At 41.1% G+C, this 16,733-nt stretch overlaps 1 protein-coding gene across 2 annotated transcripts in view; it reads right to left on the bottom strand.

Annotated features, from left to right (window-relative positions):
* Ncoa7 (nuclear receptor coactivator 7) overlaps nucleotides 1-16,733 on the bottom strand; it is a 168,697-nt gene that overhangs the window by 58,066 nt on the left and 93,898 nt on the right. For both annotated transcript variants that reach the window (XM_052169264.1, XM_052169265.1), the window contains exons 4-5: nucleotides 13,821-13,900; nucleotides 2,566-2,673 (exon numbers count right to left, since the gene is read on the bottom strand). In XM_052169264.1, the coding sequence (XP_052025224.1) occupies nucleotides 2,566-2,673; nucleotides 13,821-13,900 (188 nt within the window). The remainder of the gene's footprint in view (nucleotides 1-2,565; nucleotides 2,674-13,820; nucleotides 13,901-16,733) is intronic.

The following is a 16,733-nucleotide window of genomic DNA, read 5'->3' as shown; positions in this document are numbered from 1 at the left end:
CCTATATGAGGAGAGAAAAAGCAGCACAGCAGGCTACAGCATAGAACACTCCTGCTAGGCAGCCCTGGGACAGTCCAGGCTGGTGACTATACAGAGCACGGCACAAGGCAGCACCAATATAGTCATCCCTACATTTTCTCTCTGCTTTGTATTTTATCAAATATAAATAAAACTAGCCCAACAAGTGTATAATAATCTCCACTACAAAAAGTCTGTCTCCTGAACTGGGATTATGATATCATAATTCAATATTCTTTCAATGAAACAAGTTACATCTGGGTACAAAATCAACTATAATCTTAAAATAAAACCCTTTGCTGTTATTGGCAGAACTTGAAGCCAATCATTTAACAACTGATCTCATATCAATAGTGGTAACATTTCTATTTTAGCATTAGCTGTTTAAACTTCACTTCAGAGAGCTGTCAAGATGGCTCATTATTCGAGGTCCAAGCCTGATGACCTGAGGAATCAGAGAAAAGGCCAGACGCAGCAGTGCATCTACAGTCCCGGCAGTCCTAATAGGAAGACGGGAGGAGGACGCAGGAGAAGCACGGGAAGCTTGCAGACCAGGTAGCCTTAGCACACAGCTGAGTAGCAGAGACAAGACCAATGCTGCCTCATCCACAGAGGAAAAGAACTGCCTCCCAAGTTTTTTGTCACACTAACTTATGTGTGCACCTAAACTTACACGCCTACACCCTGGGAGTGTGTGGGAGGGGTGTCAAAAAAAACCCTCATTTGAATCTAGAAAAATAAAAGAGCTAAAACCAGAAAATACATTAAGATAGGGGTGAGAAAAATCTAAGACAATGGATGTAAGCTGATTGATGACTGGATACTGCCGAAAATATGTGCCGCACAATTATTAAACACCTATTGAGAGGTTGACCAAAAGCAGCTCTGAGTGTCCATAAAGCAACAGAGAGGTATATCGGCGGCTAGTAGAAACTAGCTTCTGTAAGATAAAGCCAAGCCCATTTCTTGGGGGTGTAAGCACTCTCCTACAGAGTCTCATGCAAGCCTCATTACTGAACTACAGAGCCTCCATGATGTGCTACCAATGAATACAGTGAGGAGGTTTAGAGGGTTTCTCCTTACCACACCTTCAGTATCAGTTAATGGCAACTGCCAAGGCTTTGAGGTCTATGAAACCCACTCACAAATGATTCTGATGTGTGGTCTTAGTACATAGTGTCTGCATTTATCTTATGTAGTTTAACTACAGAAATGAATGCCTCTGAACTCTGGGAAAGTATCAGGCAACACAGTAGGAGACAGCATGTGAGAAAGCTGGGAAGCTGAGTGGGCTTCTTCAATGAGGAATTGGGCCTTGACCATGGGCTGGGAAGAGATTTTCTTCCTGTATCTGTTCCAATACAAAAGAAGTGGAAATTTAAGGTATTAATGTTCTTTATCATAAAACAAATTGCCTCTTTTACCTAGAGAACAAAATTCAGTATATATAAGTGTTTTATAAGTAGGAAACCAGTTTAAGTGTATACTCACAGAAAGACACTTAAAAGAATACCAAAGTACATGCATTGTACATTAAACCACATTTGGAAAAAGCAACAGAACAGTCCAACTCAGAGCCTCCTGAAAAGCACTGTATGCTTTTCAGTGTTGTATGCTTTTTTTAAATAAAAAAAGCTATTTTTTATAAAGCTATTCTAATCCTACTATTTGCCTTTTGAGACAACAAGTCTAGGGTAAGAATTTAGTTTATTTGACGAGAAAGTCCTCATCCCTGCCACCATCAAAGTCAGCCTAGTTCTTCTCTATCTCAAGGTGATCAGCAAACCAACCTCAGAAAGATAACTGTCAAATTTTCTGGAAACAGAGTGAATCAAACTGGCTCTGACTGATCTGATCCACTAGCGAGATAGAATTAGATATCCAGTGATTCTGTGGATAAGGCTGTACTTGATCTTAGAGATGGCATTTCCAATGACTGAGCCATTAATACATTGGTTAAATGTACTTTTGGATTTAAAAAAAAAAAAAAAGAAATAGCAGCTAAATATGACATCCTGTATAGAGAACCAAAAACTTAATGTGTCAAACTAAAAAGGAAGCACTGTGCATTTGTCAGCTTATCTATGCTGACTAAAGTTAGGAAAGCCTTGAAGCACAATATAGGTTTTCTCATGACAATTTTTATTAATATTTTTATTTTACTTTGGCAGGTGGACAATTATGGAACAAATTAAGATTAAAAAACAAAATTATTTCTGAATTAAAATAAAATGATGTTCATGCATTCCTAATAGATTGAATTGAACGTGCAAATCAGAGTGAAACATTATAAGGGATCCCTGTTATATTTGACAGGAAAAAAAGTGTTCATTAATTTAAAACTCCTCTTTATGCCCCTGTAAACACAAGGATACATCTCTGAGTTAACTGTCAGAGCTAAGACACCTTCAGAACTCTTGGCTCTAAGGGAGATGAATGAGTCATCACTGAAGACAATTTTGTGGCATCAATACTAAGTTATTTACTATGGTAACAAAAAATGAAGGCAAAATTTCTAAAGCAGTGTTCAACATAAAAAATAATTACCTGGCCTGGAACAATAGTATGTGTGAAGAGTTTATTCAATTCCACTAATTTATTGGGAGTGATGTTAAACTTCAGTGCAACAGAGTTGAGGGTGTCCTGGCTTCCGGCCTACAGGAATGAAATGAACAAGTGTCAGAGTGTGTAAGGCAAAACCAAAACAGACAACAAACAGATATAAAGCACCAACTTGGTCATGACAGCAGTGAACAAAACATAATAGCTCTCTCCAGACCTACCATGAAAAGGAGCAGCTATTACATTTTCCTTTTTCTGTCCTTCCTTGTGCTGGTTGTTTTATGTTGCTGTTGTGTTTCAGTTTTGTATTGAGACAAAGTTGCACTTCAGCCTGAAAATCACTAGGTAGTCCAACTTTGCTTCAAGTTTGCAAGAACCCTTGTGCCTCAGCTACCCAAGACCTGAGATTTTAGGTGAGACTACCATGTCTGGCTCATTTATAATACTTAATAAAACTATATACAAAAGCATCTTAACTGCAGGTCATTTAGGGACTCCCTCATCATCTGCCGTTACCATGCACTAACAGAGTTCTAACTTTCCTTTGGCAAAACTTAGGTGTATTATTTTCTATTAGAAAACACATCTAACCCTAAGGATTTTCAGGCTTTAGCATCAACATAAAACATAAGACTGAGTATCTGCACCCAGTCTCGTACTGCTGTTCACTGGCTGTAGAGTTTTACATGGTCAGTCTAAATAAAACAAGGATTTATTAGAAAAACACAGTCACTAAAGAGCAACATTTAGTTTCTTCTAAGAAGTCAAAGCAGACTGTCAGCACTGCCGTTTCACAGAGAATTTAAATAGAACTACAATTGTGTGCTCATATAGTATGCTATAACTGTATGCTATAGTCTACTATAAATACAGCTGCTGGGTTCCAGAAGCTGGGAGTGTAACTACAAAGGCGAGTTCACGGCACATAGAGTAGGGTCACGGTAAATGACCCTTATGCAGCATTATCTTCTATAGATTCAAGGATATGGAAACACAGCCTCGCATGGGCCAAGGTCTAGTTTCAGCCTTGAGTAAGAGAATTAAGGCACATGACAGACATTAAACCAAGCATGTCAGTGAGCAGTGCTAAATGTTGCAGTATATTTCTGCACACTGTGATCCAGTAGATTGTGTTATTTACTGGAAAAACCTGTTTCTAGTTGTGGTATGGCTCAGCCCTAACACACATCTTCAATCTGAGATTTCTTTTTTTCTTTTTTTTTCTTTTACATTTTTTTATTCGATATAATTTATTTACATTTCAAATGATTTCCCATTTCTAGCCCCCCACTACCTGAAAGTCCCGCAAGCCCCCTTCTCTTCCCCTGTCCTCCCACCCACCCCTTCCCACTTCCCCGTTCTGGTTTTGCCAAATAATGTTTCACTGAGTCTTTCCAGAACAAGGGGCCACTCCTCCTTTCTTCTTGTACCTCATTTGATGTGTGGATTATGTTTTGGGTATTCCAGTTTTCTAGGTTAATAACCACTTATTAGTGAGTGCATACCATGAATCACCTTTTGAGTCTGGGTTACCTCACTTAGTATAATGTTCTCTAGCTCCATCCATTTGCCTAAGAATTTCATGAATTCATTGTTTCTAATGGCTGAAGAGTACTCCATTGTGTAGATATACCACATTTTTTGCATCCACTCTTCTGTCGAGGGATACCTGGGTTCTTTCCAGCATCTGGCAATTATAAATAGGGCTGCTATGAACATAGTAGAGCATGTATCCTTATTACATGGTGGGGAATGCTCTGGGTATATGCCCAGGAGTGGTATAGCAGGATCTTCTGGAAGTGAGGTGCCCAGTTTTCGGAGGAACCGCCAGACTGATTTCCGGAGTGGTTGTACCAATTTGCAACCCCACCAGCAGTGGAAGAGTGTTCCTCTTTCTCCACACCCTCTCCAACACCTGCTGTCTCCTGAATTTTTAATCTTAGCCATTCTGACTGGTGTAAGATGAAATCTTAGGGTTGTTTTGATTTGCATTTCCCTAATGACTAATGAAGTTGAGCATTTTTTAAGATGCTTCTCTGCCATCCGAAGTTCTTCAGGTGAGAATTCTTTGTTTAACTCTGTACCCCATTTTTTAATAGGGTTGTTCAGTTTTCTGGAGTCTAACTTCTTGAGTTCTTTATATATAAGGAGGTCAAAAGGATACAAATTGGAAAGGAAGAAGTCAAACTATCATTATTTGCAGACGACATGATAGTCTACCTAAGTGACCCAAAAAACTCCACTAGAGAGCTCCTACAGCTGATAACTTCAGCAAAGTGGCAGGTTATAAAATCAACTCAAGCAAATCAGTGGCCTTCCTATACTCAAAGGATAAGCAGGCTGAGAAAGAAATTAGGGAAATGACCCCCTTCACAATAGCCACAAACAGTATAAAGTATCTTGGGGTGACTCTTACCAAACATGTGAAAGATCTGTATGACAAGAACTTCAAGACTCTGAAGAAGGAAATGGAAGAAGACCTCAAAAAATGGGAAAACCTCCCATGCTCATGGATCGGTAGAATCAATATAGTTAAAATGGCCATTTTGCCAAAAGCAATCTGAGATTTCTGTTTACTGCAAACAGGATGAAATAAAATCAACCACAGGTAAAAAATGTTAAGTAAGTAAGCAGATGACAGGGAATGAACATAGGAGAAAAACATAGAGATTACAAGGAAGTCAGCAGGATGGATGGAGACGTACAGAAAATAGTAAGGAGGAAAACTCAGTTTGAGGGGTTTTTGAGACAGCACGGAGAAGGAAAGCTTCTTTTGGGGACGTTGGCTGAGGAGAAAGGTCAGCTGGGTGCTTTCTCTGCCTGTGTGAGTAGCAGGCTTTCACTCCATCATCAGGCTCCCAAAAAAATCAAATGTTTAAGATTTTGTTTAAAAAAAAAAAAGCAGTTAAAATGACTTATTGATAAACAAGAGAAAAAAAAATCCTGGAAGACCAAAGTATGGATACTTTGGTCCTTCTTAGAAGGGGTAACAAAATACCCACAGGGGGGAGATTCAGAGACAAAGTGTGGGGCAGAGAAAGGAAAGGCCATCCAGAGACTGTCCCACCTGGGGATCCATCCCATACACTGTCACCAAACCCAGACACATTTGTGGATGCCAACAAGTGCTTGCTAACAGGATATAGCTGTCTCCGGAGAGGCTCTGCCAGTACCTGACACATACAGAGGTGGATGCTCTCAGCCAACCATTGGACGGAGCACAAGGTCCCCAATGGAGGAGCTAGAGAAAGTACCCAAGGAGCTGAAGGAGCTTGCAGTCCCATAGGAGGAACAACAATATGAACCAATCATTCCCCCCAATAATTCCCAGGGACTAAACCACAAACCAAAGAGTATGCTTAGAGGGACCAATGGCTTCAGCTGCATATGTAGCAGAGGATGGCCTGGCTAGACATCAAAGGGAAGAGAGGCCCTTGGCCCTGAGAAGGCTTGATGTCCCAATGTAGGGGAATGACACAGCAGGGAAGTGGGAGTGGATGGATTGGTGATCACGGGGAGGAGGGGATGGGACAGGGTGTTTTCAGAGGGGAAATCAGGAAAGGGGATAACATTTGAAATGTAAATAAAGAACATATCTTTTTTTTTTTTTTTTTAAAAAAACCCTAATCTAGACTTTCTGGATAGTGAGAAGAGGTGGGAGTGGCCATGGAGAGAGCAGAGAAGGCATGTCTAAGAGAGGCTGACTCGTATAAATACTTGAATCACAAATCATGAATCATGTTTTTTGGGAAAGGATCAAGCATAGAGAAGATCTAAGTAGATATGTTAAGCAGGCCTTTAGATCTTAGAGATGTCTGGGATAAATACCTACAATTGGTAGTCATGGCCATTCTGAAGAAAATTTATCTGTTTGTCTAGTGGAACAAAGCTGAGGGCCTCCTAAACTGAAAATGTTCTTTCTCCGTTGAGAAAGGTCATCTCTTTAAACCAAGTTTCTAGCAGGGTGCATGAAGTGGATCCCTTCAAGGCCTTCCAGATGATCCTATGCAAGGTTGATAATTAGTGGGGTGACAGACATTGTAGCCAGAGAGAAAACATGGATTGGTCTTATGCACTGTGTATTCAGATGCTGAGTTCTGTACCCCAAGATCAGGCTGCAGTCTGACCATGGGCATAGTATTGACCATTGTGCTGTAAAGAATACTCCCCAATAATCTCTGATTGGTAAATGAAAAGCTAGAGCCTGTGATTGGGCACAGGGGAGGGGAAGGCGGAACTTTGGATTGAGTGAGGAGATGTGAGGAGAGATCACAGAGAGAAGGAAAAAGGAAAGGAAAGGAAAGGAAGAAGGTCACCATGAGGTAGGATGAACCATGAGAATGACCATGAGCATGTGGCCATGGAAAGCTCACCCTGAGGCACCCATGGAACAGAGCACGACTGGACTGTCAAGTAATGGGGCGTTCGTTTGGTTTTAATAGATTAGTCACATAAGAATAGCTCAGGGCCTGCCCAGCACAGTGCTAGCAGGTTGTTAATAAAATCTGATGTCTCTGTGCTATTTACGCTGGAGTTAAATGGGATAGAGTGGGTCAGAACCCCCCTTCCCACATAAAATTACTACAACACAGGGGAAAAGACATGGCCTAAAACGGCTCTTAAGAAAGCACATTATGGACTTCAGAACTCGGCTGCCCGCCAGTCAGGAGAGACTCACCGCCATCTTGATCCCGGGCTCCAGAGATCAGTCAGACTGAGGTACACAAACATAATCCTAGGCCCAACACCGCAGGGGTCTGAGCCAGACGGGCGTTGGCCTGCACCCAGGCCCTGGGCTGTTCGAGTGGCCATCGGGGCGCCAACCCAGCCAGGAGTTTTTTTTTTTGCCCCGGCCGGTGCACGCGCCGCCATTTTGCCTACAGGAGCCAGAGTGCTCGGGAGGGCAGAGACTGCTAACAAGCGTAGCCTGAGGCTAACAAAACGGGGGTCTAGGCCCCAAAAGGCACAGGACTGACCCCAAGAACTGGGCGGCTTGGTGGGCCATCTGTGTGTCAACCAGCCCAGGAGGTTATTAGCACAACAGACTCTCCCGGTGCTTTCGCGGAGCGCGGACGCGCACGCCCGCCATCCGGGTCACCTGGCGGACCCAAATAACAGACATAGCCCTAGGGGAACTTTGCTCGGACCTTGGCCTCCCAGGCGTTTGCCTGGACTCAGGGCCCAGGCGACAAGGCTAACCTAGTGTGCGCCAGCCCGGTTGGGGAAATCAGCTGCCCAGCGGAGTGAGCGGAGCACAGGGGAGGTCACAGCAACATTCACCTTCGGAGCTCCCTGGGGGTGCACACGGGTTCCACCTGGTCCACAGACACAATCTGGGGCAAGGCCTCAGGCAGAAGCCCCCAGCTCAACTCTCTCCGCTTCAGATCAGCCTGGGTGGCCGCCACATCTCCAGGTCCCTCAAGAGGCTAGTGGGGGCTTCCGGGCGGCCAGCTGGGAGAAGTCGGTGTGCTCCAATAAATCCTGCGGGCCCCAGCGGGAGCCTTCAGGTGCCTGCTTCGGGATCTGAACAGCCTGGACAACAGCACCCTGTCTATAGGCAGTGCAGAGTGTAAGCTGTGCACCAGAGGCCAACGGGGAAGGGGCAGCTTGCACTGGTGAGTCCAGCACTGACAAGACCAAGTAACACCAGTGAGAGCTAGATGGCAAAAGGCAAACGCAGAAACGTCACTAACAGAAATCAAGGCAATATGGCAACATCTGAACCAAATTCTCCTCTACCAGCAAGTCCTGGATACCCCATCACACCAGTAAAACAAGATTTGGATTTAAAATCACTGGTCATGATGCTGGTACAGGAACACATGAAGGACATTGAGGAGAAAATGGATCAAAAGTTAGAAGCCCTTGCAAGGGAAACACAAAAATCATTGAAAGAAATCCAGGAGAATACAAAAGCCAACAAGGAGGAAATGCAAAAAACACTTAAAGAAATACAGGAGAACTTTGCTCAACAGGCTGAGGTCATGAAAGACGAAACACAAAAATCTCTTAAAGAAATACAGGAGAACTTTGGTCAACAGGCTGAGCTCATGAAAGAGGAAACACAAAAATCTCTTAAAGAATTACAGGAAAACACAAACATGCAAGGGAAGGAGCTAAGCAAAACCATCCAGGATCTAAAATCAGAAGTAGAAACAACTAAGAAAACTCAAAGGGAGACAACTTTGGAGATAGAAAGCCTTGGGAAGAAATCAGGGGACAGAGATGCAAATATCAACAACAGAATACAAGAGATAGAAGAAAGAATCTCAGATGCTGAAGATTCCATAGAAACCATGGACTCAACAGTTAAAGAAAATGCAAAGTGCAAAAAGCTTGTAACCCAAAATATCCAGGAAATCCAGGACACAATGAGAAGACCAAACCTAAGGATTATAGGCATAGATGAGAGTGAAGATTTACAACTTAAAGGGCCAGCAAATATCTTCAATAAAATTATGGAAGAAAACTTCCCTAACCTAAAGAGAGAGATGCCCATGAATATACAAGAAGCCTACAGAACTCCAAACAGACTGGACCAGAACAGAAATACTTCCCGTCACATAATAATCAAAACACCAAATGTTCTAAACAAAGAAAGAATACTAAAGGCAGTAAGAGAAAAAGGCCAAGTAACATATAAAGGAAGACCTATCAGAATCACAGCAGACTTTTCACCTGAGACTATGAAGGCTAGAAGGTCCTGGGCAGATCTCATGCAGACTCTAAGAGAACACAAATGCCAACCAAAACTACTATATCCAGCAAAACTCTCAATCACCATAGATGGAGAAACTAAGATATTTCACGACAAAACCAAGTTCACCCAATATCTATCCACAAACCCAGCCCTAAAAAGGATAATAGGAGGACAACACCAATACAAGGAGGGAAACTCCACCCTGAAAAAAGCAAGATAGTAACCTTTCATCAAACCCAAAAGAAGTTAAGCAATCAAATTTAAAAAATAACGTCAAAAATGATAGGAAGTAACAATCACTATTCCTTAATATCTCTTAACATCAATGGACTCAATGCCCCAATAAAAAGACACAGACTAACTGACTGGATACGTAAACAGGACCCTACATTTTGCTGCTTACAGGAAACACACCTCAGGGTCAAAGACAAACACTACCTTAGAGTAAAAGGCTGGAAGACAATTTTACAAGCAAATGGTCTCAGGAAACAAGCTGGAGTAGCCATTTTAATATCAGATAAAATTGACTTTCAACCCAAAGTCATCAAAAGAGACTCTGAGGGACACTTCTTGCTGGTCAAAGGAAAAATACAACAAGAAGAACTCTCAATCCTGAACATCTATGCTCCAAATGCAAGGGCACCCTCTTTCATAAAAGAAACTTTATTAAAACTCAAAGCACACATTACACCTAACACAATAATTGTGGGTGACTTCAACACTGCACTTTCCTCAATGGACCGATCAGGAAAACAGAAACTAAACAAGGACACAATGAAACTAATTGAAGCTTTGGACCAATTAGACTTAACTGATATATATAGAACATTCTATCCTAAAACAAAAGAATATACCTTTTTTTCAGCACCTCATGGTACCTTCTCCAAAATCGACCATATAATTGGTCACAAGACAGACCTCAACAAATATAAAAAGATAGAACTAATCCCATGCCTCCTATCTGATCACTATGGAATAAAAGTGGTCTTCAATAGCAACAGAAACAACAGAAAACCCACATACACGTGGAAATTGAACAATACTCTACTCAATGACACCTTGGTCAAGGAAGAAATAAAGAAAGAAATTAAAGACTTTTTAGAACACAATGAAAATGAAAACACAACATACCCAAATCTATGGGACACAATGAAAGCAGTGCTAAGAGGAAAACTCATAGCCCTGAGTGCCTCCAAAAAGAAAATGGAGAGAGCATACATTACCAACTTAATGACACACCTGAAAGCCCTAGAACAAAAAGAAGCTATTTCACCCAGGAGGAGTAGAAGGCAGGAAATCATCAAACTCAGGGCCGAAATCAATCAAGTAGAAACAAAGAGAACCATACAAAAAATCAACAAAACTAGGAGCTGGTTCTTTGAGAAAATCAACAAGATAGATAAACCCTTAGCCAGACTGACCAAAGGGCACAGAGAAAGTATCCAAATTAACAAACTTAGAAATGAAAAGGGAGACATAACAACGGAAACTGAGGAAATCCAAAAAATCATCAGATCCTACTACAAGAGCCTGTACTCAACACAACTGGAGAATCTGGAGGAAATGGACAATTTCCTTGACAGATACCAAATACCAAAATTAAATCAGGACCAACTAGACCATCTAAACAGTCCCATAAAGCCTAAAGAAATAGAAGGAGTCATAGAAAGTCTTCCAACCAAAAAAAGCACAGGACCAGATGGTTTCAGTGCAGAATTCTACCAGACCTTCAAAGAAGAGTTAACACCAATACTCTTCAAACTATTCCACAAAATAGAAACAGAAGGAACACTACCCAACTCCTTCTACGAAGCCACAATTACGCTGATACCAAAGCCACACAAAGATCCAACAAAGAAAGAGAACTTCAGACCAATTTCCCTTATGAACATCGATGCAAAAATACTCAACAAAATTCTTGCCAACCGAATCCAAGAACACATCAAAACGATCATCCACCATGATCAAGTAGGCTTTATCCCGGGAATGCAGGGTTGGTTCAATATACGGAAATCCATCAATACAATCCACTACATAAACAAACTCAAAGAACAAAACCACATGGTCATTTCATTGGATGCTGAAAAAGCATTTGACAAAATTCAGCATCCTTTCATGCTTAAAGTCTTGGAGAGAACAGGAATTCAAGGCCCATACCTAAACATAGTAAAAGCAATATACAGCAAACCGGTAGCCAGCATCAAACTAAACGGAGAGAAACTTGAAGCAATCCCACTGAAATCAGGGACCAGACAAGGCTGCCCCCTTTCTCCTTATCTTTTCAATATTGTACTTGAGGTACTAGCTCGGGCAATTCGACAACATAAGGAGGTCAAAGGGATACAAATTGGAAAGGAGGAAGTCAAACTATCATTATTTGCAGACGACATGATCGTCTACCTAAGTGACCCAAAGAACTCCACTAGAGAGCTCCTACAGCTGATAAACAACTTCAGCAAAGTGGCAGGTTACAAAATCAACTCAAGCAAATCAGTGGCCTTCCTATACTCAAAGGATAAGCAGGCTGAGAAAGAAATTAGGGAAATGACCCCCTTCACAATAGCCACAAACAGTATAAAGTATCTTGGGGTGACTCTTACCAAACATGCGAAAGATCTGTATGGCAAGAACTTCAAGACTCTGAAGAAGGAAATGGAAGAAGACCTCAAAAAATGGGAAAACCTCCCATGCTCATGGATCGGTAGAATCAATATAGTTAAAATGGCCATTTTGCCTAAAGCACTATACAGATTCAATGCAATACCCATCAAAATCCCAACTCAATTCTTCACAGAGTTAGAAAGAGCAATTATCAAATTCATCTGGAACAACAAAAAACCCAGGATAGCTAAAACTATTCTCAGCAACAAAAGAAAATCTGGGGGAATCAGTATCCCTGACCTCAAGCAATACTACAGAGCAATAGTGTTAAAAACTGCATGGTATTGGTACAGTGACAGGCAGGAGGATCAATGGAACAGGATTGAAGATCCAGAAATGAACCCACACACCTATGGCCACTTGATCCTCGACAAAGAGGCTGAAAACATCCAATGGAAAAAAGATAGCCTTTTCAACAAATGGTGCTGGTTCAACTGGAGGTCAGCATGCAGAAGAATGCGAATTGATCCATCCTTGTCTCCTTGTACTAAGCTCAAATCCAAATGGATCAAGGACCTCCACATAAAGCCAGACACTCTGAAGCTAATAGAAAAGAAACTGGGGAAGACCCTTGAGGACATCGGTACAGGGAGAAAGTTTCTGAACAGAACACCAATAGCGTATGCTCTAAGAGCAAGAATTGACAAATGGGACCTCATAAGGTTACAGAGTTTCTGTAAGGCAAAGGACACCATCAAGAGGACAGATCGGCAACCAACAAATTGGGAAAAGATCTTCACCAATCCTACATCAGATAGAGGGCTAATATCCAATATATATAAAGAACTCAAGAAGTTAGACTCCAGAAAACCGAACAACCCTATTAAAAAATGGGGTACAGAGTTAAACAAAGAATTCTCACCTGAAGAACTTCGGATGGCGGAGAAGCATCTTAAAAAATGCTCCACTTCATTAGTCATTAGGGAAATGCAAATCAAAACAACCCTAAGATTTCATTTTACACCAGTCAGAATGGCTAAGATTAAAAATTCAGGAGACAGCAGGTGTTGGAGAGGGTGCGGAGAAAGAGGAACACTCCTCCACTGCTGGTGGGGTTGCAAATTGGTACAACCACTCTGGAAAGCAGTCTGGCGGTTCCTCCGAAAACTGGGCACCTCACTTCCAGAAGATCCTGCTATACCACTCCTGGGCATATACCCAGAGGATTCCCCACCATGTAATAAGGATACATGCTCTACTATGTTCATAGCAGCCCTATTTATAATTGCCAGATGCTGGAAAGAACCCAGGTATCCCTCAACAGAAGAGTGGATACAAAAAATGTGGTATATCTACACAATGGAGTACTATTCAGCCATTAGAAACAATGAATTCATGAAATTCTTAGGCAAATGGATGGAGCTAGAGAACATCATACTAAGTGAGGTAACCCAGACTCAAAAGGTGAATCATGGTATGCACTCACTAATAAGTGGTTATTAACCTAGAAAACTGGAATACCCAAAACATAATCCACACATCAAATGAGATACAAGAAGAAAGCAGGAGTGGTCCCTGGTTCTGGAAAGACTCAGTGAAACAGTATTTGGCAAAACCAGAACGGGGAACTGGGAAGGGGTGGGAGGGAGGACAGGGGAAGAGAAGGGGGCTTACGGGACTTTCGGGGAGTGTGGGGGGGGGCTAGAAAAGGGGAAATCATTTGAAATGTAAATAAATTATATCAAATAAAAAAAAAGACAAAAAAAAAAGGGTGGTTTATATAAGTGTGGCATAAATAAAAAAAAAAAAAAAAAAAAGAAAGCACATTATGATGGGCATTCAAGGAGACTCTAGTGAGGGGCAAAGTCAGTCAAGGAAAAGCAGCATGCTTACATCACAAAGCACCTGTGGTCACTCCAGCCACCCCAATCGCACTTACAGTGTATTCCACGGTGCCCTGTGGCTTCTGAAATACCATCTTCTTCTCTTTTTTATCATGAGCTTTGCTTTGGTTGTCATCTGAGGAAGAAATCATACGTTGATGAGGAATAATTTCATTTTCAGGGATTGAAGGCAGACTGCATTATTATATGAAAACCTACCATCAAATTAATATTAGAAATGATATCAGTAGGAAAATAGGTGATGGGTAGAAATGGAACAATCTCATGAAGTATACTAACACCTGTGATCAACAGAATAAATGATTACTACCCATTTTAACCAAATAATACAAGCAAAACCAAGGTAAAGTTTCAAGTTATTAAAATATTAGTTTAGATGGGAATGTCTAATGGAAGGAGGTTGCAGCTAACTAGTATAATCACGATATAAACTCCGCATAATGCAAATAACTTTAGTCTTTTAGAAAGTGACTTATGTAATAATAGCCATAAGATCTTCATACTCTGATTAAGTTATCTTTCTTTTAAGAATTTAAGAGGACAAACTAAAAAAAAAATAAAAGAAATAGTAAACACATATTTCTTAAAACATTTTTGTAATATAAACATAGAAGAATCATAATTCTAACAACAGATTAGGGTGGAGTACAGATTTTGTTGTGTTTTTTTTTTTTTTTTTTTTTTTAGTTTTGGTTTGTTTTATTACTTTGAGACAGGTTCTAGAGTATCATAGGTTAGAACTGAGCCTTTTATGTAGCCAAGTATGTTGTTGAACGCCTGATCTTCCTGCATCCATCGCTGATACCCTGGAGTTACAGGTATGCACCACATTTATTTTATGCCATGCTGAGGAGTGAACCAGGTTTTATACATGGTAGCCAGGCACACTAATAATTAAAATACTGCCAAGGTTATTTTGTTACTACAGGTTAAAATGGTCTGCTACTGCCAGCTTCATATGACCCCACTTGATTGTTATACTTAAATACATTGTGATATTTTAATACAAATATAAAAATTTGGAGACATATTCCAATTGCATAACAAAATAGGAGTAACAAGAAAATGTAAAAATTGAAACCAAGAAGGGATATTCCAACTTTTATCCGGAGAGAAAAAAATGCATATCAAAATTAGAAATCACCTGACAAGCCATGAGAACTAGAAATCTGATCTTGGAAAAAACATGAATGGCTACCAGAGATGTAATTACTGAAATTTGGATCAACTGGATGCAGGCACTGTGGCTCCAAGCACCTACAGGTTGTGTCCCTGTGAACAATTAAACTCACAGATGCGCAGGGTCTCCTGTGGGGAAAGCACTTTATATATACCACGATAATCTGTTTGAGGATGCTCATCACTGTGTCCTCTGAGGGTAGCCTGAATGGAAGGTGAGTAAACGTGGTAGCTGTGCTCCAGAATTTCTAGAGCACAGTTATCAGAACAAGGCAGAGGTAGATGGTCACAAATTCACACCAAGAGGAACAGGATAGAAAGACCAGGAGCACTCATACCAGTCTAAAACAGTCATACAAAGTGTTCAAGATCACATTAATAAAATTAAATCTATCACACTGAATAGAGTAGAATGACTGGCATGGCAAGAAAAAATGGCAGAGGAGAAACAGAATACAAACAAGTGACAAATAAATAAGAATAACCCCGTCTTTGAACATTCATGATTTCCTATAAATTGAGAAATGGGAATAATTCAGCCACCTACATCTAATGTTTTATAGCCCCCCCCCTCAACCCAGAAGTTACTGACATTTGGATCACCTGTGCAAACATGTAGGGATGCTGGGTGAGGACGGTATCAGAACAGGGAAAAAGTTACATCATATAGGAGTTTTCCAGCTTTTCACTATTTCCATAAACTGTAAAATGGAATGTCAAGAGGAGCAAATGAAGAAAGTGCCAGGAATACCCATTCTAACCACCTTCAGGTGGCCACATATGGGCAGAGAACTGAACTACTGAACTCAGACAAGAACATTCCGTATAGACCATGTTCAAACAATTTAACCACAGGATTTTTGATTCTCATAACACGCGTGAAAACAGGATCACCTGTATCCAAGAAAGCAAGCAATGAAAAGTTAACAACATTCTTCCGTTTTCTTAATTCCATCTAAAATTCAGAGAAATTTAAATTCCATTTAAAATTCAGAGAAACTGAAATCTGTGGCCTTTGTTTACATGGGAGATGGACCCCAGGCTACCACTCCCAGAAACATTCCTGCAAATGTTCTTTTTGGCACAAGGTTATATGTTCATTCTCTCTTAAAAAAAAAAAAAAAAGTCTGTGTGTATGTGGGGGTGCCACAGGCCCATGTAGTCAGAGGACAATTTCCAGAAAGATTCTCTTCTTTGATCATGACAAAGGCTACTTATTATTTTATTCATTTGTTTTTTTTAAAAATGATTTTATTAGATATTTTCTTTATTTACATTTCAAATGTCCGCTTTCCTTGTTTCCCCTCCGAAAACCCTTATCCAATCCCCTCTCCCCCTGCTCACTACACCACCAACTCCCACTTGCCTAACCTGGCATTCCCATACATTGGGGCATCGAGCCTTCACAGGACCAAGGGCCTCTCCTCTCACTGATGTCCCACAAGGCCACCCTCAGCTACAAATGCACCTGGAGCCATGGGTCCCTCCATGTGTGCTCTTTGGTTGGTGGTTTAGTCCCTGGGAGCTCTGGGGGTCTGGTTGGTTCATATTGTTGTTCTTCCTATGGGGCTGCAAACCCTTCAGCTCCTTGGATCCTTTCTCTAGCTCCTCCATTGGGAACCCTGTGCTCAGCTCATTGGTTAGCTGTGAGCATCCACTTCTGTATTTGTCAGGCACTGACAGAGCCTCTCATGAGACAGATGTCAGGATCCTGTCAGCAAGTGCTTGTTGGCATCCACAATAGTGTCTGGGTTTGGTAACTATATAGG

The sequence above is a fragment of the Apodemus sylvaticus genome, chromosome 23 (assembly GCF_947179515.1).
Source record: "Apodemus sylvaticus chromosome 23, mApoSyl1.1, whole genome shotgun sequence".
In the NCBI taxonomy this organism is placed as follows: domain Eukaryota; kingdom Metazoa; phylum Chordata; class Mammalia; order Rodentia; family Muridae; genus Apodemus; species Apodemus sylvaticus.
This window is presented reverse-complemented; position numbering and strand designations above follow the sequence as displayed.